The sequence below is a fragment of the Rhineura floridana genome, chromosome 5 (assembly GCF_030035675.1).
Source record: "Rhineura floridana isolate rRhiFlo1 chromosome 5, rRhiFlo1.hap2, whole genome shotgun sequence".
Taxonomy (NCBI): domain Eukaryota; kingdom Metazoa; phylum Chordata; class Lepidosauria; order Squamata; family Rhineuridae; genus Rhineura; species Rhineura floridana.
The window spans coordinates 174,420,854-174,444,031 of record NC_084484.1 but is presented as its reverse complement, the minus strand read 5'-3'; the positions used below and the strand labels follow the sequence as shown (position 1 = coordinate 174,444,031).

At 41.9% G+C, this 23,178-nt stretch overlaps 1 protein-coding gene across 6 annotated transcripts in view; it reads right to left on the bottom strand.

Moving 5' to 3' along the window:
• Positions 1 to 23,178, bottom strand: part of PICALM (phosphatidylinositol binding clathrin assembly protein) — a 105,090-nt gene that overhangs the window by 8,574 nt on the left and 73,338 nt on the right. For 2 of the 6 annotated variants that reach the window (XM_061628901.1, XM_061628903.1), the window contains exons 12-21: positions 22,643 to 22,743; positions 16,444 to 16,590; positions 15,114 to 15,194; positions 12,663 to 12,770; positions 11,894 to 12,025; positions 11,764 to 11,794; positions 11,038 to 11,137; positions 3,162 to 3,185; positions 1,477 to 1,536; positions 94 to 198 (exon numbers count right to left, since the gene is read on the bottom strand). In XM_061628901.1, coding sequence (XP_061484885.1) covers positions 94 to 198; positions 1,477 to 1,536; positions 3,162 to 3,185; positions 11,038 to 11,137; positions 11,764 to 11,794; positions 11,894 to 12,025; positions 12,663 to 12,770; positions 15,114 to 15,194; positions 16,444 to 16,590; positions 22,643 to 22,743 — 889 coding nt within the window. The remainder of the gene's footprint in view (positions 1 to 93; positions 199 to 1,476; positions 1,537 to 3,161; positions 3,186 to 11,037; positions 11,138 to 11,763; positions 11,795 to 11,893; positions 12,026 to 12,662; positions 12,771 to 15,113; positions 15,195 to 16,443; positions 16,591 to 22,642; positions 22,744 to 23,178) is intronic. The other 4 variants (XM_061628902.1, XM_061628904.1, XM_061628905.1 and 1 more) reach the window with 4 other exon arrangements.

Genomic DNA, 23,178 nt, shown 5'->3' with positions numbered 1-23,178 from the left:
AGCGCAAGTATTGTGCCATCACACAACATGACCAAATACACACATACTGTTCTTGCTGACAGAAGGCTTTATCCAGTCCAGTTCAACACTTACCTGGGCTCCTGATACAGGACCAAAAGGATTTGGAGGTCTCATGACAGGTTGGCTGTATATTAAGGTTGGTTGCGTCATAACTGGTACTCCTCCCATTTGGGATGGCTAGAAATCCAGAACAGCACAGAATTAATTTCATGTACAGCTCTTTAAAAGATCACAGAGCAGCGAAAATCACCACCAGAAATTGCCTCCAATGGTAAAGTTTAGTTAGTGGCATTGTAAGGGAAATAATTCACGAAGCAAAAAGTTGCTTGCAACAACATACAGGAAACTCCTGGTCTGGGCTCTGTCTCTTAGTGCCTTTCCACTATTTCAGGTTGGCTAGTGGGGAACTGCTTCATGTTTCCACACTGAGCTGACAACTGTGAACAATGCCGGGTGTGCTATATCAAGCTTCTTCAATTCATTCATTCATTTCAGTATCAGGTTAAGATACTTAATTTAGGAAGACCTTTTAAATGTTAAGAGATTTTAACGCTGTCAGCTTGAGATTTTGATTTTAAATGACGGTTTTGCATCTGTTTTTAAATAAGCCAGTTCTTGAGTCTGTTTACATTGTTTAAAAACGCTAAAGAGTAAATGAGACAGCAGCAGTTAAAGCCTAAGATCTTGAACCAGCCATTAAAACATAACTAGATAAACTTAAAGCATACCTAAATAGAAAGAATCTTAACCAGGCGACCAGCACAGAAGGAGCCAAAAAGACATTTAGGAAGATTTTCACTTAACCCTGAACACCCAGGCTAAAACTAAACATTTCTCTGATTTGCAATTTACTTTCCTGTTATACTCCGCTCAGACGTGCCAACATTGGGGGCTAATCTGCAAGTGTGTTGCCATGAATGGGAGTGGGTTTTAACTTCCTAAGATTCAGAAGCCTGCCCAGGGAACCCCTGTATGCCTGCCAGAGGATTCTAGGTATGTTCTAGGGTGCATGCTGTTTCTGCGCAGTGTTGGCCAGGCCTGTTAAACTCCACCATTGCTCTGCACAGTGTCTTCAAAACACACCCTGTATGGCTGCACATACTGAGGGTGGGAGGCAGAAACTGTCTTTCAGCAAGACGCATCTTGCCCTTATGCCCTTTCCTTCCTCATTAAGGAAACCTGAGGCTTCCTGAAACATATTTTAAAGCCAGTGTAAGAGAGGACAGATGAATGGAAATAAAGAACACTCAACATTAGCTTTCTGGGGAAAAGAAGAAGTCACAAAACTAGAAACAAATGGGACTGAAACTGATCTGCCAGGTATGTGGCATCCTGTTCAACACACTTCTCGCAATCATACACAAAAGCAGTAAGGATATGGAAAGAACAGCTATGCTACAAGCCAAGATAAAATGTTCCTTACATGACTTAAAATGAATATAAACATTTACTGACCATTCCATACCCCACCATTCCTGTTGGCGTTGTAGCAGGGTAGGCCACAACAGGCGGCGCCTAATGGGGAAAGGACAGTGTTAAGCTGCATAGAAGTGGAAAAGAGTTCAGAGACAGTAATATATTGCTTTTAACTACATAGAGTCATTCCTGACAGCCAAGACTGACTGATTTCTGACAGAGCCAGAAGTTGGCAACTGAGCATCATGTTATCATCCTTGCAGGTAAGCCTTTAGTGTTTCTTTAGCTAAACACAGTTGCGAATGTACAAGGTCACACACTATATAGCTGGTGCCCAGCTTGATCCAGAACAAGGTGTGAGGGCGTCTCTCTAGACCTAGGATTGCTTAACAGGCAACATGAACCTATCCTATACATAAAAAAAAATCAGAAGCTTCCCAAAAATACCAATTCAAGTGCTGACACAACTCACTCCTAAAGCTGTATGAAAATGAAGCCACACTTGAAGAGGTTGATGAAATTACAAGATGATAGTTAGGGAACCCCCCACGCGACTTCATAAAGCTATTCTGAGGAGATCTGACACTCCAACAATGAAGTGTCTTTGGGGCAGGGATGAGAAGAAAAGAACCACATCGCTTTTCAAAAATGATTGCTCCTATGAACTACAATAGCCACTGGACAATGGAATCCAACTTGCTCTTGGCTAACATGGTTAATGAAGTGACAGTGATTAATATTCATACAGCTGATTAAGCAAAAATATCATGCATATGCATGGTCATAGCTTGTAAGTGCTGAAGACTGGCTTAGGATTTTCCCCACAATGAAAAGAACACAGGGAAAGACCAACGGTAACATGGAAGGAGACACCAGTTGGGATCACTACAGTAAGAGCTAAAGAATTAAAATCACTATGATTTTTAATGTAATACAATTCAACCCCAATATCCACATGTAACCCAGATGGGGTTCACCACACACAAGACAGCTATGAAAAAATGGGGTGGGGGAAACATCCCACAGTCAATTAAGAAGTTTACCTTAATACAGAGATTTGGAAAACATCAAACCCATTAGTTACTTCATTCTTTAGCTCTTATTGACACTTATGAACAATTAGGTTGATCAGTCATTTGTGGGGGTTGAGTTGTCATTTTCACCACTATTATTCCTTCTTTGTGTGTTGAAGTGAGATGGGCACCCATCTTAGAAGGATAATGCAAACGTTATGACAACGCCTTCAGGAACATAACCAAACAGGTGAGGATTTTAACTCTGTTCAGTATTTGGGGGCATATTGGTCTCTCCCTATTTGAAATCAAGTCTACAAACAGTGGAGGGTGAAGTCAAACAGCAGCCTGTAAGGTTTCATGCAGTTATTCACACACACAAATGCCTTTTTAATTTAATTTATTCACCAAATGCATTAAAAAAAGGCAATGCAGACACGCGCACCAGCTGTCTCGCGGCAAATGGTGGAGTTTAAAGCAAGAAAAATCATCATAGTATTTTTCCATGCCATCATTGGAGTCGAGAGATCTGAAGGACACCCATGAGGTCCAGATACGCTAGAAGCTGCTCAAGGTTGTCATCATGCCCAAAGATCTTAACAGAAGAAAAAGTGGGGAATAGCAGGATTATGAGATTCTGCTGTAGTGGTTAATATCAGCATGCCAGTTTGATTTTTTTTTAAAAAAAGGCTGCAGGTTTGGTTCACTTACGTATTGTGGAAAATGCATGCCATTCTGTTTTCCCCCGGAAGAACAATTACATAATGCAATAACACTGGATTAGAAATGAGCACTTACACAACAGAATATACACACAGAGCATTTTAGTGAAAAAGTGCACTTAATCCCACCCCACCCCAGCAATATAAATTCTTATAATCCAAAGCCACTTAAAGAAAGCATCTGGTAAAAAGCGTGCGATCAAGGTTGACAAACCCACAACATGACCTCTCCACTTGTACATGTTTAACATGCTTCATGTGGGCAAGTTTTCCAGATATACTGTCACCCTGGGCTCCTACTGGGAGAAAGGGCGGGATATAAATCTAATAAATAAATAAATAAATAATATACTCAAATCTTCCAATTAAAGACAAAGCAGTCACAAGGGAACCAGAACAGGACAGAATTAAGGATGAATGGAAATGGGTTAGTCTTTCCCTTTCCAACAGTTCATGAAAACTATTTAGGAATCTCTTAGCTTTGAATGTGACTTTCATCGGACTAGATCCTTTCCTCCCCTTCCGCCCCCAGCATATGAGTTTGGTTTTCTATGTGCAGAGAGATCTTGATATGAGCAAACATTAAGACATGCTATCCCCACCCCATCCACAGTGTGAAGTGATACAGACCAGGAAGAGATGTACCATGTCACAGTTCAGCTCAGTTCTCAAAGGTAAAATTGTTAAAACATTTAGAAAGCAACCATTTTGGGGCAAGCAATGTTGGGGTAGAATTAGCCATTAGGAGGCACTCTGAACCACATTTCCCTCATAAAGCCAGCTGGAACACTTGCAGAAGAGGGCACTCAGCCCGTCCCTCCTTCTAGCAATGTCCTCCAGAAGGTTTATAAAGGTCACATAAGGCTAAGAAGAGCCTGCTGGATCAGGCCAATGGCCCATCTAGGCCAGCATCCTGTTCTCACAGTTGCCCATGGAAAACCTGTAAGCAGGACCTGAGTTCAAAGAGCACTCTCCCCTCCTGCAGCTTCCAGCAACTGGTATCTGGAAGCATACTATCTCCATCTATGGAAGCAGAGCAGAGCCATCATGGCTAGTAGCCTTTTCCTCCATGAATTTGTCTAATCCTCTTTTAAATCTGCTGTCACTGCCTCTTGTGGGAGCAAATTCCATAGTCTAACTGTGCACTGTGAAGTACATTTTTATCTGTCCTGAATCTTCAAACATTCAGCTTCATTGGAGGTCCATGACTGTTATGAGCGAGGGAGAAAAACTTTTCTCTATCCACTTTCTCTATGCCATTCATAACTGTATACATGTCTATCATGCCACCTCTGACTTGCCTTTTCTCTAAACTAAAAAGCCTCAAATGCTGCAACCGTTCCTCATAGGGCAATCGCTCCATCCCCTTGATCATTCCGGTTGCCCTTTTCCGAACCTTTTCCAACTCTACAATATCCTTTTTGAGGTGAGGTGACCAAAACTGTTCACAGTATTCCAAATGCGGTCATACCATAGATTTATACAATGGTATTATGATACTGACAGTTTTATTTTCAACAGCTTTCCGAATGATCCCTAGCATGGAATTTGCCTTTTTCCACAGCTGCCACACACTGGGCTGATATCTTCATCAAGCTATCCACTATGACCCCAAAGTCTCATTCCTGGTCAGACACGACCAGTTCAGACCCCATGAGCATATATGTGAAATTAAGATTTTTTGCTGCAATATGCATAACTTTACACTTGTTTACATTGAATTTCATTTGCCATTTTAGGCCCATTCATTCAGTTTGGGGAGGTCCTTTTGGAGTTCTTCTCAATCCCTTTTTGTTTCAACAACTCTGAACGATTTAGTGTCAACAGCAAACTTGGCCACCTCACAGCTCACCCCATCTGTAGATCACTTATGAACAAGTTAAAAAGCACAGGTCCCAATACCGATCCTTGGGGACTCCACTTTCTACAGCCCTCCATTGGGAGAACTGTCCGTTTATTCCTACTCTCTGCTTTCTGCTTCTTAACCAATTCCTTATCCACAAGAGCTCTCCTCTTATTCCATGACTGCTAAGCTTCCTCAGAAGTCTTTGGTGAGGTACCTTGTCAAACGCTTTTTGAAAGTCTAAGTACACTATGTCCACTGGATCACCTCTATCTATATGCTTGTTGACACTCTCAAAGAATTCTAATAGGTTACTGAGACAGGACTTTCCCTTGCAGAAGCCATGCTGGCTCTGCTTCAGCAAGGCTTGTTCTTCTATGTGCTTAGTTAATCTAGCTTTAATAATACTTTCTACCAGTTTTCCATTTATTCCTGCTCTCTGCTTCCTACTGAAAATGGAAATGGACTGCCTTCAAGTCGATCCTGACTTATGGCGACCCTATGAAGAGGGTTTTCATGGTAAGCGGTATTCAGAGGGGGTTTACCATTGCCTCCCTCTGAGGCTAGTCCTCCCCAGCTGGCTAGGGCCTGCTCAGCTTACCACAGCTGCACAAGCCAGCCCTTTCCTTGTCTGTAACTGCCAGCTGGGGGGCAACTGGGCTCCTTGGGACTGTGCAGCTTGCCCACGGCTGCACAGGTGGCAGGGCACGTAACCCCTGAGCCACTCTCTGTGGGGGTGATCTTTAGCTGGCCCTTGACACCCAGGAGACCTGAGCGGGGATTTGAACTCACAGACTCTGGACTCCCAGCCAGGCTCTCCTCCCCACTGTGCTGTACCAGCTACTCTGCTTCCTACTACTAAACCAATTTCTGATCCACAAGAGGACGTCTCCTCTTATTCCATGACAGCTAAGCTTACTCAGGTGTCTTTTGTGAGGTACCTTGTCAAAAACATTTTGAAAGTCCAAGTACACTATATCAACTGGGTCACCTCTATCTATAATTACTGCTGACACTCTCAAAACATTCTAATAGTTTAGTGAGACAGGATGTACCCTTGCAGAAGCCATGCTGGTTCTGCTTTTATATGCTTGGTTATTTTATCTTTAATAATATAATATAATCTACCAGTTTTCCCAGGACATACATTAAGCTAACCAGTCAGTAATTGCTGGGACCTCCCCTGGATCTCTCTTGTAAGATTGGTGTTACATTGGCCACTTTCTAGCCCTTAGATATGGAGGCAGGTTACATATTTTTGTGAGATCAGCAATCTCACATTTGAATTCTTTGAGAACTCTTGGGTAGATGCCATCCAGACCTGGCGATTTGTCAGTTTTTATTTTGTCTGTTAAGCCTAGAACGTTAGCTCAGGCACTGGAATCTGCCCTATATCCTCCGCTGCAAAGACAGATGCACAAAATTCATTTAGCTTCTTTGCAACCTCCTTATGCCGCTTTAGCCCACCTTTGACTCCCTTGTCATCCAAGGGTCCAATCACCTCCCTAGACAGTCTCCTGCTTTGAAAATATTTCAAGAATGTTTTGTTGTTTGTTTTTATGTATTTAGTAATGTGCTCCTCAAATTCTTTTTTAGCACCCCTTATTGTCTGCTTGCATTTATTTTACAAGAGTTTGTGCTTTTTTTAAAATTCTCTTTGTTCAGGGCAAGACTTCTGTTTTTTGAAGTAAACCTTCTTGTCTCTAATAGCTTCTTTGATTCTGCTTGTTAACCATGCCAGCATCCTCTTGGCCCTGGTGGTACCTTTCCTGATCTGCGTTATATGCTCCAGTTGAGCTTCTAATGTTGTGTTTTTAAACAACTCCCAAGCATTTTGGAGTTATTTGACCTCCTGGACTTAGCCTTTCAACTTTCTTTTTACCAATCCCCTTGTTTTAGGAAAGTTTCCTCTTTTGAAGTCAAATGTGACCAGGCTGGATTTTCTTGGCAATTGGCTATATGTTTAATTTAATAGCACTATTGTCACTGCTCTCAATCGGTTCAACAACACTTAACATCTGACCACAGGTCCTGGGCATCACTTAAGATTAAGTCCCCCTGGTCAGTTCCATGACCAACTGTTCTAGGGCACAGTCATTTAGGGTATCTAGATCACCTCTCTTTCATGACTGGAACACATATGTAGCCACTCTATGCCAGGGTAGTTGAAGACAGCCATTACTACAACATTTTCTAGTTTGGATGCTTCTTCACTTTCATTTTTCATCTCAAGATCTCCCTCAGCATTTTGGTCTGGGGGACGGTAAAACATCCCAAGTACTAAATTACCCTTGAGGCCTTGTATCACCATCCACAATCTTTCTGTGAGGAAGTCTGCCTCTTTCGGGGTTTCTAACTTGCTGGAATCAGTGCCCTTTTTCAAGTATAAAGTGACACCACCTTTAACATATCCTTCCCTATCCTTCTGATATAGTTTATGTCCAGGGATAACTGTGTCCCCCTGGTTTTCTCCGTTCCACCAGGTTTCAGTTATGATGACCATTTTCAATGCTGTCCTCTAAGACCAAGCACTTCAGTCCTTCCATCTTGGCTCGGAGGCTTCTAGCATTAGCGTAAACAATGTCTCTTCAAGTGTCTTTGGCACTTTTGGTTTGGCCTGTGGCACTTTGGTCTCTTTAAATTGCTATCCTGTACTCCTGCCTTCACAATCCCTAGTTCTGGGCCTACCCCATTTAAACTTTCATCATTTTTATGTCTTTATCCTGGGGGTGGGTGGGGGAGATTTGTTCCAAACTCAACCCTCCTCAGCTTCTATCGGCTTTCCTTCCACCCTCAATCAGATGAAAAGCTGCTCTGCCACCTTTTTGGTTTTGTGCCAGCAATCTGGTTCCATCCCGGTTCCAATCGTCTGTCCCTTTTGAACAGGCCCAGATTGTCCCAAAATGTTCCCCAGTGCTTAACAAATCCAAACCCCTCCTCCCGACACCATCATCTCATCCACTCATTGAGACTACAAAGCTGCACCTGTGTGTGAAACTGGTAGCATTTCAGATAATGCTACTTTGGAGGTCCTGGCATTCAGCATCCTACCTAGCAACCTACATTTTGCTTCCAGGACCTCATGACTGCATTTCCCCACATAATTGTATCAACACGTACCACAACCATTGACTCCTCCCCAGCCTTATCTACCAAGCTACGTAACTGACGGGTAACATCCGCAGCCTTTGCACCAGGCAGGCAAATTACCCTGCAGTCTGCATGCCCATCACACCTCCCACTACCTATGTTCCTAATGATCGAATCACCCACTCCATCCGGTGGAGAAGTATCCTTGGCATGAGTGGATATCTGCTCGTCTCCAAAGGAATGGGTCCTTTCCAAGGAATAGTTTCCCTCTTCCTGGGATGGACGCTCTGCTTCCCTGAGGCCTTCATGCTCAGTGATAGCAAGGGAGCTATCATCCTGGGAATGGGACACAGCTACAATGTTCCTGAAGGTCTAATCCACCAACCCCTCTACCTCTCTCGGCTTCTCCAGGTCAGCCACCATGGCCTCAAGGAAATGAACTTGTTCTTGGAGAGCCAGGAACTCATTGCACTGAGGGCACACCCACAACTTCTGTCCAATAGACAGATAGCTGTACATGTTACAGGCAGTGCAAAACACTGGAAAGCCCCACAACCCTGCTGACTTCCTACTTGCATAATTGCTTTTGTATTTTATTGAAAGCTTAGGGTTTGTTTAGGTCAAGGAACAGATGGGCAGGGTAGGGTGCCCTGGCCTCCTTGCCCTGCTGCTTAACATGCCTTGACTCTCTATCAGCTGGGACCAGGATGCTTTGTCAGCTGGGGGCTTCCTCTGGCTCATGGGAGCTAGCACCTAACAGTGTGTGGGGTGGTGGTGGTGGCAGCATCTGAAGAACTAGCAAGCACAGGAGAAAGCAGGCCCCCTCCAGCCTTCCTCCATGGTCACATGCCCATTATCTCAGCAAACACATGGCTGGAACCATGTCTATTTCAGCACTCAAGTCCCCATTTTAAAGCACTAAGCTAGTGGCACAGGCAGGCCAGAATAGCACATGCTTAATTCTGCTTCCTTCATACTCGTTTAGATTACCTTCAGCCTAAATATATGTGCACTTGATCCTGATTGCAATAATTTAGAGGCAATAAAGCTATTTTCAGCAGCATTATCGCTAGCTCCATTTTCATTTACCCTCCCCCCAACACACTCTGCCCAATTTTCTAGCTCGAAAAGATGGCGTAAGAATGTTCAAATACTGATCAGAAAGGTAGTATTTATTACAAGAAAATACATGCATATAATGGAAATATTAAAATGATGAACCACCACTTCCAAGCATGTTAAAAATACACCCAGCCAGCAACTGCCACCAATGAATTATTCCTGCATGCAAGTCCTCATCAATAAGGCATTGGATCAAACACGCAAGTCATCATTTTCAAATTTCTCTAGTCAGTTATATGCAATATAGGCAGAATCAGACATTTAGGCTTTATTCCCCTGCCCCCCAATCCAGTTGTACTATATCCTATTATTAGTACAATTCAAATCCTCCTTTGTGAATGCTGTGCAGTCACATGGGATTGCACAAGTCACAGCTTGAAACCTTTTAGAACACTCTCAGGACATGGAGTGCTCCTGCCTCTGCAAGCGTGCATGCCCTACTAAGACTACAATTGTTTCTCTTGTAAGAGATTGCTCAGGGAACAATGCACCTCAAAATAAAAAGCCTCTGGTGAAGGTGCAGTGCCCAACACAAGTCTCTTTTCAGAGTGGTTATGAATAAAGGAAGCACCCCAAAACTGACATTTTCCTCATCAGAGTATCACTTCAGGAAAAGCCATCATGGTGCAGTGGACTGGGCATCTGACTCAGTGCAGGGAGACCTGGATTCAGATCCAGACTCAAAACTCATTGGCTGCCTCTCTCTCTCTTTCAGCCTAACCCTCACATGGGATAAGCCCATGGCTTGGTTCAAATAATCTTTCCTGGCTTCATAAAACATGTTCCGTAAAGCTGAGAACAAGTGCTGGGGTCAGGCAGTCCTCCTCAGCCTTCCCCTCTTCTGCTGGCTCTGGTGCTTTATTCCTGGCTTGTATTAAGCTGGAGGTCCCCATTTCATCTGAACCATTTCCTGGCTTTGTATAAACCAAGGCTATGGAACATCAGACCTACAGGTTGAATGTGGTCATGTCCCTCACTGACCCTGCTCCACACCCTCCTCAAGTGACCTTTGACTCACTGGAATGTGTCTTTGAACTATAATAATGCCTCCTGCTTGCCTGGATGGAGGACAGAGAGGCGTGCAGGGGTAGAAACCTTTGACCTTTACAGAGAGCAGTATTCAGGAGAAATCAATGAACCCAAGTTAGTCAGGTGTATAAACTTCAATTGGCCTACTCTTAGTAGGACTAGCACTGAATGCCACCCATGGGTGGAATGCAGCCTACTGTACTAAGGGAGGAGTTGCATCAATTGCTCCTCCCACTTTTGCCTCTGGCTCCACCCAGAACTGGAGGGAATATGGCCCTTCGACTGAAAAGTGCTCCCCATCTCCAATATAAGCCATAGCCAGACCTCATCTGAACTCATCACGTGTATGCACATATGCTGAAGTTCTGTAGTGGAACTGTGAAATAAATGGATTTGACCTGTTTTGAGCACAGTTTTGAGGTCAGATACACAGTTTTCTGTGCAAACATTGTGAGGCTGTATGTTCACCAACCTCTTACATCACTTAAGGACACTATATCAGCACTGAGTGTGAGCAGTCTTCTTTAAAGAAGAATGAACGATGAGTTATGAGATTTCACTTGAGCCTCTGGGTTGCTAACGTTACAGCACAAGACTGACTATTGAGAATGCAATAGCCAATAACCTAAAAGAAACAAGTCAGCTTATCTTGGGCGCCTACAGGGTATTCTAAAGTACTCTGCATCTCCTATCAAAATTCCTGTGGACCTCCTACCCTGTACTTTCACAGTACATTTTGAGTTGTTGGAATTATGTCCTCGCTCCTAAGACAACTACTTACCATTGTTGGAGTATTCCATGCTGTCGTAGGTGCAACTTTGGGTTGCCAGTTGGAGCCTCCCGTTAGTTTCTTTTCTCCTGGCTGTGTCCAATTTACATCACTTCAAACAAATGTTTTAACAGATTAAAACTAGGAAATTCCTTTCTAGCACAATACATAAAGTTTAAACAAGGTCAGAGTGGGGTTTTTCATCCTGGATCTATCCATGCCTCAACACCGTCAAGATTTCAAAAACAGCTGGACAGACGAAGATGAGGATGAAGAATCTTCACTAATGCTCATCACTCTAGAGCCATGAGCTCACAACTGCCTCAAGCGTCACATAAACAGGCCAAAGAGGCTAGGTCTAAGGCAAACAGGGAGAAAAAAGTCAGAAGGGTGACAAAGAGGCAGAGCACAGTCTCTAGATAAGAGATCTTGATTATTTGGGAGTCTGCAATCTTAAGGTGATCTGATTTATTGCAAGATAGGGATAGATCTAAGGTTCTGAAGGCTAGCTGCTTATCTACACCTTCCTTTCTTCAGAATACTCCTGCTTCCACTCACCCCCTCCAAAGAGGTTTCCTGTCATACTCAGAAACAGAAAACCTGGGAGGGAAAAGGAACAGTGTTACCCTGCCAGATTGATCTCCAGTAACTCAGCCTGCATTCACCATATAAAAATACTGCAAATGTGCGCTTAAAGGGTTAAAACATTTGCACATTGCCAGCATGAGAAATACTCACTTTTTAGTCGTTCCATTTCCAATGCCCAAATCTGTCACAAAACACAAAGAAAATAATTGAAATCAGCCTGTTCATTCATTTTAATGATTTAAAGAGTTGGTACTATAAACTTCATACCAAATATACTCACTGCCCACAAGGTTGGCTAAAGATGAATCCAGATCGTCCAATACTAACTTATTGGGTGGTGCTTTCGAAGCTGGAAGACTTTGGTTCTGAGAGGCCACTGTTGGTTTTAGGAGTCCACCTAATTCATCAAACCCTTTAAGAAAAGCCAAGTAGTAATAGTAAAATGCAATGGAATCCATTAGAATACAGTATGTAACATTTTAAAATCTGTATTTTTAAAGTCTAAATGTGATAAAGCTGCAAATAACTCAGAAGCTATGCTGCTATGATTCTAGGTCAAGAAGTGGGTCAGTGTTGTCAGATTATTATTTTTGCAGTGAAGAAATGGAGATTCCATACCTTCAGCACCCAGGATCCAAAGATAAATTCTAAGAGCAGCAGCATATTTAATTTATTGCATTTACATACCGCCTTTCTGCCAAGGAGCCTAAAGTGATTTACAACTGATAGTCCCTTCAGGAACTGGTGGTTATATGCTCCTGGCCTGGTCTTTCTGGCTGTTGCAGCAGAACCTCATGCTACCATACAGATTTATTGCAGCATAAGCTTTTGTGGACAAGAAATTACTTCATCAGCTATGTGAAAAGGCTCAGGAATCAGAGGACGTTGTCCATGAAAGGTTACACAACAACAAATGTGCTAACATTTCTAAGGTGCCACAGGATTGAAACAGCTTCTTTTAGACATGCACAGATGGTTGCATTATTACCCACTGAGATTTATCCCTTGTTTGAATGTTGTTTTTAAAATGGCTATTTAAAGAGACCTACCACCAGAATCCACTGGTACATTTGAAGTTTTGTTGCCAAACACAGATTCAAAGTCAACATTAAGGCCTGCTGAGGGCTGCGATGGAGCAACAGGAGATTGAGTGAACCCTACAAATGGACAGTTAAAAAGAAAGTTAAGCTTTATTTACATGCAATATGTGAATTCGCAGCTTCTGTACAAGTGGCAGTTCTCTAGCGATAAAAGGATTGTGGCCATCGGAAAAGGGCCTGAAAACAAAGCTTTCTTTGCAGTAGCTGTGTGTTTTGCGGCCTGAGAGGAAGAGTCCATTAAGGCATGAAGTGATGCACTCAAATTTACATGTTGTATATAGACCACGGGGTAACATAAAGAAACGCAATGCACCAGATAGCTACAGCCCTGCACTGCTAGTAAAACTTATTCCTCTAATGCAAAAAAGCCAGAATCCTTAGAAACAACATGGCCTAATACAAACAGTTACTCAATTTTGTCACCACTATACTATCCAAGAACAGATTTCTTTTGAAGTAATGACATGGATTCCTAGTTTCCTATTTCAGTTCACTACCTGCAAAATTGCCCTGTCTGGTGTTGAGATGTATTCAAAATCACTCACTGCTGCTCCTCACTTTACTCACCCAACCTTCAACCCCCACTTTCTGACAGTTTCCCTGGAGCCTCCATTGCTATACCACAAACATTTCAATGGGATTTAGGACCTACATCATACAGTCTATTTTAACCCTGAGCTTCTGAATTATGTGCTCATACACACAAGCCAGCCATGAGCCAGGGACAAGTTTTAAACTGTATTTCCATCTAGCACCAATACTGCACATTTTCAGCTGCCTATGCATTCCATTTCTTTTTAACAGAATTAAGGCTCCCTTGCTTGAACAGACAGGTATTTTTTAATTCATGTAGTTAAAGTCCCACACAAATGCTTATGGCTACTTTGGCATCAGAACTGAATCTGGAGGAATATCAATATAACTGCTGCCGGTTTCATTAGACAGAATGCTAGAGCAACATACAGAACAAAATGGATTAAGCTCACATTTTATTACAAATCACTACACTACTAAAATCCCATACAAACCAACTGCTCCACAACGTCCCCCTAATCAGATCTGTCCGATGCAATAGTAAAAATTGAAAACATTGGAGTAATAAGGCAAGGGACTGCAAGAATAGCAGTAAATACAAATGCAGTATACAAACATGTGGTCCTCCCACGTCTTGTACACTGTGAGCAACTCTGGTTGGTTAACCCCCTCCCCCGCTGCCCACCCGCAGTTTATAGAGCTGGAGATGGGCACTAAAATCATTACAGGATGGAGCATCATTTCTACAAAGGAAAGCTGAAAAGGGCAAGGCATTTTAGTTTAGAAGAAGAAACAAGGGCACAATAGAATTTTATGGTCGCAAATAATATAGACTAACAGAACATTGAAAGTTAGACACTAGAAAGTGGGAGCCAGCCAGTGAAATGTATTGGGAGGAAATCCAGGACAAAAGGAGGTACTTTGCATAATACACAACAGAATTTATTATGACAACAGGTTTTAGTTGTCATTGTTGGCTATCAGCCAAGACAGAAATGGATCAAGCTTTAATAATAAGGAATAGCCATCTCCTCCATGCTCTGCTTGTGAGCTTCTCAAGATGGACTAGATGGCCCTTTGACTCAAGCAAAGCAGTTCTTATGTCCTTAAGACTGCGTCATGTATTACTATCACTGTGACAGCTACTTCGAAGACGGAACCACAAGGACACTCTTTCACAAGGGATGTTGTGCTAAGCAGGTTCCTGCACAGTTGGCCTGTTCCAGCCAGAGCCGTACACACATGCACACACACACACTCTCTTAAATGTTAAGACCCATATGGTCCTTTTATGGGGTCAATGTTTGCTAAGTTTTTCTAACTAAATCTAAAACACATTTCCAAGATAAGGATGAAAGCAGTGGCTGTAAGTTACTTTTGAGGGTAAGTCACGGGTAAGGTAATAATGCCATTCTAAGTGCTTTAGAAATAGTTAGGCAACACTGACCAAATCTCTTGTCAATTGTCAATCCTTTCAATCTATGGCTACCCATGACCAAAAGGCGATACACTGACAGTGGAAAAAATTATTATTAGAGAGGTCTCGTGTGTAATCTTTTTGACTAGGACACACGAAGTTATTTGCAAATACACGCTTAGACCCATTTTGATGCTTTACAAATCTTTTTTACAAGTGTTGACCAGTGGTGGAAAATGCACACAATCCTGCAGCTTGTTTGCAATCCTTTAACTTTGGTTATGGGATCAAGGCTCTTATTTCTGGATAGGTTCAGAGTTTCAGTTCTACTCACATGCTTTCAGGAAGAGGAGTTAAGCAATCATTGGGAACCTTGAAATTGATATGTCTATGTATTTTTCCCCAAGTTTGCAAAATGAATCCAAGTTCCTGGGTTCCAATTTACCTACCTCCAAATAGACCAGCTACAGTTGAGGGCTCACTGCGGAAATGGGAAGCATTAGGATAAGCTTGAGGACCACAAAAAGAATCTGATAAAGGCATACGAAGCAGAAAAGAAGGAATGTTAAAGAAAGCAACAAGACATACTGTATTTGCTTAACCAAATATTTGGCTGCTAAATTAAGACAACTACTACATGACCTCTAACACACACAAGCAATCTAGTGACAACTTCTAAAAAAGGGAAGATTTGACACTATCTAAAGACAGGAAGAAACATCAAATGCCATGTTTTACATCTCTGCAGACCCAAGCAAGTGTAAAACCCTTAAGGCATTTACATTATACCTGAAGTAAAGTGACAGAGCTGAAAAGTGGATGCATATTTAGTTGCTACAAAGGAGTTTGATTCAGGAAACGGATTGAAGCGATCTAGAGAACCAGAAAGAGTTAAATTGAAAGTCATATGCATGACATGATAATCTTGGGATTTATGCTTCTGAGGTCAAACTGTGCTAACTTGGAACCAGAACAGTAACTTGCATGAGGCCAAGCGCACATAACATATCTTACGATCTATACCGGGCAGAAATGAAGTTTTTTATGTGGATTATCTTCTTGCTGATAAACAACCAGATGTTACTAAGAAAGTAGCAAAATATTGTGTGGCGGCCATTGTCTGTAGAAAACAAATGATAAACTAGATATATAATTAACTTGCAATTTTTTTTAATCCTTTAGCTTTACTTGTTTTAAATCTTTTAAATGAATTTTACTGTATGAATTATGCCATATGTTTGAATTAGTCTATTTTCCAGTCTAGTGTCTTTTACTTTTGTACGTTTTCCTCTTGTATTGGTCTTTGACCGTAATAAACAGTATTCATTCATTCATAACATATCGGTTATGCCTTGGGCTGCATATGACACACAGGCTGTACTGCAACCCTATACGTGGCTCATTTAGATGGGGAACCCTGTCACTAATGTGACTACAGCAAAGTGTTGCCTGCATTTAGGAAGAACGTGCCTGAAATACAGTTACCACTGGGTTGTTTGTTTTTACAAATACTAGATATAATAATGCTGAGATGGGAAGGAATACAATGTCTCCTCTCCCTCAACCTCAAAGTAGTTGCTCATCTGAATTTACAAACCACCAGTGTGCTACACTCTGTAGATCAGGTATTAATGCAACTGGGACACCTTAAGAATTGGCTGTAGTTAAACTAGATCTTGTCATTAAAGCTTTTCCCCCCTTTTTTTGAAAATCCTAAGTTTGCCTAGGATAGCCTTGATAGTAAAGAGAAAGGGAAAAGCCAGTCAGATGGTACATTACCAACAAACATCTCACGAGTTGGTGTCCTAGAAGTGAAAGTGGGTAGTACATCAGAGGAGACAGAGAGGTGATCGCTAGATTTTGTGAGGAAAGGATTTAGTCGTGGAATGGCATCATCAACAGCATCAGCAGTAGAAGTGAAAGGATCTGTGAAGCGCAGGCAGAGGAAGGAGGAGAAGAAGAGGTGGGGCAACCAAGTTAGCTGACTTTTAGTAATCAAGAACCGCATAAACAGAACAGTAAGGTGGTTCTGTTTTAAGAGGATCAGTTTGCAACTTGAACATGCCGAGCTTTCTTTTTCAATTTCAGAAAAAGGGACACTTATTCTACATGGCTTATTGGCAAGAGCTAACAGGCATTCTCTTAAGTTACCATGATTCAGATACTTCCTGAAAAGGATCTTGTCTTCATACTCTTGTCTCTAGAAGATAGAATCCACTGACAACATACTGCACAACACACCTTTGATATAGAAGAGTCCCCTCACTGCAGTGTCCCTAACATCTTCCCCAGCCCTTGATGATTTCAAAGCTTGCCTTGAGCCCTCACTATGCCCTGTTTAAATGCCTTTTTGTCTCCCAAGTTGTTTGTTACAACGGCTCGTATAAAGCACCATCATTGAAAAAACTGACTGCAAGTTTAGACCTACAGGCCCAGTTCACACATCATGGCAAACCATAGTTAAAAGTTATGCAGAGATCACTCCTGCTACTACTCTGGAACTAGCAGAGCCTGATGCCTGGCTTAACATTACATTACAACTGGAGATTGTGGCTTGGTTCACTTAAACTACAACTGCTAAGTCAAGAACAAACCTTGGTCTAACATCTTTGGTTTGAATGCAACATTAAGGGATCATCGTTTGTAGTTCCCGCTTGTGCTACGGAAGGAGCAAAGTGGAAGAAATCTGCACACTCATGATAAACCATTAATTATGGCTTATCATGATTTGAGAACGCTACCAGAAAGTGAATATTTAGGCTATAAAAGAGCAGCTTCTGCCACGGTCGGCTTACCACTGGGGTACAAAATGGGACCTAGATAAAGGTATCTCAAGGACAAAGTGCATCTCATCCCAATAGCCTTGGAAGGGGGTAACAGCACACTTGTCACTTAGAGTAACTGTGGGTTATCAACCAGCAATGCCATTCTATAAGCAACTGTTCTGGGATACATCTTTATCAACAAAGTCACGGCACTCTAAAGACTAACAAATTTATTATGGCATAAACTTTCATGGACTGGAGTCCACTTTATCCGTTACATGAAGCATTTTCCTAAGTTGGTGTTGCAAGCCACACTTAGAAGATGTGACTGTCTCCCCATGCGAGTAAGAGGCTCCTTACCTCCTCCTGTTTCCCATATGAATAGCAACATAGGTTTTGGCACAGCTTTCCACATATACTCCTCAGCTCTTTATTATTACAGTTATATCCCACCTTTCCTGCAAGAAGCTCAAGGTGGCATATGAGGTTCTCCATTTTATCCTAACAACAACGCTATAGAGTAGGTTAGGCTGAGAGACTGTGACTGGCCCAATGTCAGCTAGTGAGCATAATGGCTGAGTGGGGATTTGGACCCTGGTCTCCTAGGTCCTAGTCCCACACTCTAGTCAGTTCACCACACTAGCTGAACTGTGTTAAGGTGAGAACTTTACTAAAATAAAACCTCTTGCTGTTCACACTGGGAAGAGGATTAAAGAACTCTGCCTGAGTTCCAGCTCAGAAAAGAAGTCAGTGGGTGAAGCCTATGGTGCTAACTATTCATCTCTTGCTCAGTTCAAAAATACATGTGACATCACAGGCTGTAGGCTGCACTGTGAGAAGTAAGTGAGCAACTCAGATAACCCAACCTCTCTTCCTCTGGTCCTCACTGCTGCTACCAAGTGGATATTTTCTACTCCTGGCTGCCTCCACTTAACACCTCCTTAACTTCTGGAACTAACTTAGTGGCCCAGTCAACTCTCTACGATGGGTAGGGTGGTAAGGCAATTAGGTGTGGGCTGCAGACAAAAGTTAAAATGTAAATATACTGCCTTCAAGTCGATTCCGACTTACGGCGACCCTATGAATAGAGTTTTCATGAGGCTGAGAGGCAGTGACTGGTCCAAGGTCACCCAGTGAGCTTCATGGCTCTGTGGGGATTCGAACCCTGGTCTCCCAGGTCGTAGTCCAACACCTTAACCACTATCAAAACAAATGTAAGTCTTGTTCTAAATGTTTTTATAAGGCAGCAATTTACAGAGGTTTTGTCTGAACAGTTTATTTATTTATTTATTTATATCCCACCCTTCCTCCTAGAAGGAGCCCAGGGCAGCAAACAAAAACCCTAAGAACAGTCAACCAAAAGAGCAAATGAACATACAGGAAAATGGATCCAGCTAAACCTAATCTAAACTATTACTCTATTCAAGCCAATGAGTAGAAGTAAATCTGTTTCCAGCCATCTCAATTCAGCTTCTGGAATCTGGGTCCACTGCACCCCTCCCCATTCTGTCTTATTTCTTTTGATATAGCTTTAATTTCTCTAAGAGCATTCCAACTCTAGCCAACCAGATCAACTCGCCCAATTTACTTACATACATTTCCACTCTTCCCTCACAATCTTTTGGCCAATCATAAGGGCAGTAGAGTTTTGTTTAAATTTCTGTTTCCCACAATGTGTTGTTTCTTTTCCCTCTTAAGTTTCAGTTTCCCGGACTGCACTTTTAATTTCTGGATCAGAACAGCCTCAAAACAGGAAGCAACCATTTTACAATACCCCAAAACAAGACCCAAAATGACTGAAAAGTTCAATTCCTGTACAAGGATAATTAAAAACAAATTGCCAATCATAATTATAGGACAGGTGTGTGGAACCTCAGGCCTGGGGACCAATTGCATCACTCTAGGCCTCTTTCTCCAATCCTCAGGACTTTGTCCAGGCCATGCCTTCTGCCCAGGTTACACCCTCACTAGCCCTGCTCCGGACTCTCCTCAAGTGCTTTTGCCTGGTTGGAATGTGGCCTTGAACTGCTATAATGCTTGCCTGGCAGGAGAGATGTGTGCATATGTGAAGAAAACTGACTTTTTTTGTAGCTGATGGAGCTGAATATATAAAGGCAAGAGTCACAACTGTTGCCATATCCACCTCTGGGCCCCTGAAGGTTGCTCACAATGGAACGTGGTTTTCATGCTGAAAGGGTTCCCATCCCTGGTAAGGGAGGTATGTTTAACTAGAATGTGTTTACTAAATGACAAAAAAAGGCTGAAAGTGATCTACCATCTTCTAAATGAACAACCCTCAAATGCAGGTTTATGATACTCATATAGAAGATTCTTCCCATTTCTAAATAATTCTAGTAACAACTTCAGCAAAGATGTAGCATTAGCGACAAAAAAACCTGGGTTCTTCTACTCCAACCACCACAAAAATGCATGTAGCTACAATAAAAATATGCTTGGTATCTTGGCTGTTCTTTCACTATCCCACAAGATAGTTTGTGGCTGGAGCGAAATAGTGCAAGGGTGTCAAAGAAATGCACAGGAAAGGTCAAATATTAAAGGCAACTTGACCAAATTATTGGATATATTTTGAGGAGATGGGGAAGGAAATGGTGGAAGATGAATTACTAAAGGAATGCCCATGTGTGCAGCTTTGAGTATTACATAGATATATATCCATTGGCAGGACTTTTCTACAATGTCCAAAATGAAAACCTCTTAACTCTCATCAGTCTTACATGAGATGCACAAATGTGCCCCACAGGAGTCTGTCCATCTCATGCAAAGGGGTGTATATGTAAAAGTTCCACTTTGGTCATGTTGGAGAATGCAAAAACCAAATCATAAGGCACTCTACTCCAGGATTCCCCCACATCAAACCCTTTTTCATCTCCATCACATCTAAAGCATTTCTGAATACAGTGGGCATGGATTCAATTCTAACCAAGATTTGCAGATACTGGATGTTAAATGGAAGCTCAAAATAAACCATGAGATACTATCCATTGCAACACAACATTCCATTGCAGACATTACAAAGAAATATGCATATACTATCTGTTATGAGGTATTACCCAACATTTAAATTAAAAAGACTTAAGCAACTGAAAAGAGCAATATCTTATTACCTCACATAATTGTGTATGGAACAATGCAACTTCTCAATATAAACAGACAGGAAAGAAAAAGCAGGAACTCTCAATATACAAACAGTAATGGCTGTAAATGCAAACATTTTTCTCAGTATATAGAAAGGGTCTCCCATTCAAATTTTAATGGTAGGATTTCTTATTCTCCCAGTTAAAAAAAAACCTGCTATGAACACCAAGACCCTCTTCGGAAGCCACTGTCTTTAAAGCCTAGGCTCCATGGACAAAAGGGGGATAGTTCAGTTCTCTATGACCAAATAACATTTAATAGATCTTTGAATATACACTTTTGGAAACAGAATTTGCAACAAGCCTTTGTGTCTCATCCTTTAGATTGTCAGATCTTTGCCATTTTTAAAAATGAAATTCTCCCTGTATGCTTCTGGAAGCCTGCACACAGCAAGTCAGTTGGTGAAAAGAAATCACCACTGTTGCATCATTAAATGTACAGTACCAGTATTTTTCTTTTCATTCCAGAACAGCGGGTGTGCCACAGCAATGGCCAAATTTATGTTCAAAACTGAGGGGGTGGGGTGTTGTTGGTAATCCTACTATCTTCTCTTGGCTTAATTCTGATCACTACAAATCAAGTGAAGTAGCCATTTTTACCCCTTTCCTAGACAAGCATTTGACAAGAACTTACATTCTGGTAGCTGAAGAGCACAAATCAGTACATCACTCTTCATATTTATGCTCACTGAAATCAGTTGGTTTCACCATACACCTATTTTCAAGGCCATATTTAGCATCACCTATATCTTCTTAAATCAGAGCAGGGAGCCTCCAAAGAATACTCTAAACAGCCAAGATTTTGGAGGGACTTGGCAAAACTTTTTCAAGTGTAGCTCCCAGTCTGGGAGTTAAGGTTATTACCTAGAGAGTTTCCCCATTTCTTTTTTAATATCCTTTCAAGTCTTGTATGTTAAGCATAGTTTGCATTGTTAGTAATGTTAATAGATTTAGAAAACTGGTAATATTGTTCTTGAAATGCTGTAAGTCCCTAAGAGTTATAGTTTCAGTTAAGCAGTACCAAAGGCTATAAACCAGGTGAATGAAACATTCATTCAGTTTCAGCCACATCTTCCATTTGCAGCTACAGGGAAGGACCATAACTTAATGGCACAGTGAATGCGTTGCATGCAAAAGGGTCTGAGATTCACCAACTCCAGACAGGGTTGGGAAAGGCCTCTGTCTGGAACCCTGGAGAGCCACTGCCAGCCAGTGTGGATAATACTGAGCTAGATGGACCAATCAGCTGACAGACTCAGTATAAATCAGTTCCCTAGGTCCTTTTCACACATAACCTTTTGATTTATAGATTAGGACCAGAGATTGCAGCTTCCCTGCTTTATTTGTTGGTGTTAGAATTAGCCTGAAGGTTTTTCACCACATGTTTGGAACCAGCTCACCAGTTTGGTGCAAAAGGGAGCAATGGTGGCAGCGGCAGGAAGAGGAGGGCAATTAGGTTCTAGCTCTAAGACCTCAGTCCTGACATACTTATTAATAAGTCCCACTTTATTTAGTGATGACTTGCTTGCTTCTCACCTTTCTTCCTGCTCAACTTATTTTGAAGACTTTGATCCTGTTCAGATGATTCTGTAACAGGACTGGGGAAAAATCTGTGATCTCCTTGCTTTCCTCTCTGTCACGATTCCTCTCCCTCCTTCCCCTTCGCAATTTCCTATTCAGCTCAAAACCATGTTTTGCTAGCTTATTAAAATCCCAGTCTGTTTTTTTCCAATAAATGCTTGGAGGGCAAAGCCAAATCACAGTGCGATGATCTGGACATCACTGCAAACTTTAAAATATCCAACTAGCATTCAAGGATCACAAGAAAATAAAATCATTGCCACAAAAATACAATTATGGTTGCTGGTAAATAGGAAACTGAAAGTGAAGTGACACTACAGTCTGTAGCTTGTTTCTGATCCTCCAAACAATGGTTTTTAGAGTTCTGACCCATTTAGAAATGCCTTCTTACTTAATTTAGCAAGGAGGTATAACTGAGTCTGTGAAATAGTAAAGACTACGCAGGAACCACAACTGAGATTTAACTGGGTTTCTTACCTCCCCAGGTCCCTCCTATTTGTGGCGCAGAGGATATAGGATGCACAGAGGGATGAAAGGTTGGCTGCAAATCAAGGAGGTCATTTGGCAGCTTTGATGTGCTATGGAAACAAATGAGAGCAACTATCAAAGACGTGCGCAGCATTGCTTTCTTTCATAAAACCTAGCAAGATCTTCCAATTACCACAATGGTTCCTAAATGGAATATTCACAGGGCTCTGTGTAGGCACATGCATGCATGCACAAGATGTGGCAGAATTCAGCTCTAGGAACCCAAGGTAAGATCAAAAGAGGTACTAGCCCAAGGACTTGAGCATGCCTAGAGGGACTGACTTTTCCCCCCTTTGGAACAGCAGCACCCCCCCCCAAATGCTGCATAGAGCTTTGTACACCAAAATCAGAACCATGAACTTGGCTTGGTAGTTAATGGGCAGCCAGTGCAATTCTTTCAGCAGTGGGGAAACATGTTGGCAATACCCTGCCCCACTGAGCAGTTGCGCCACCACATTTTGAACCAGCTGCAGCTTCCGGATCAA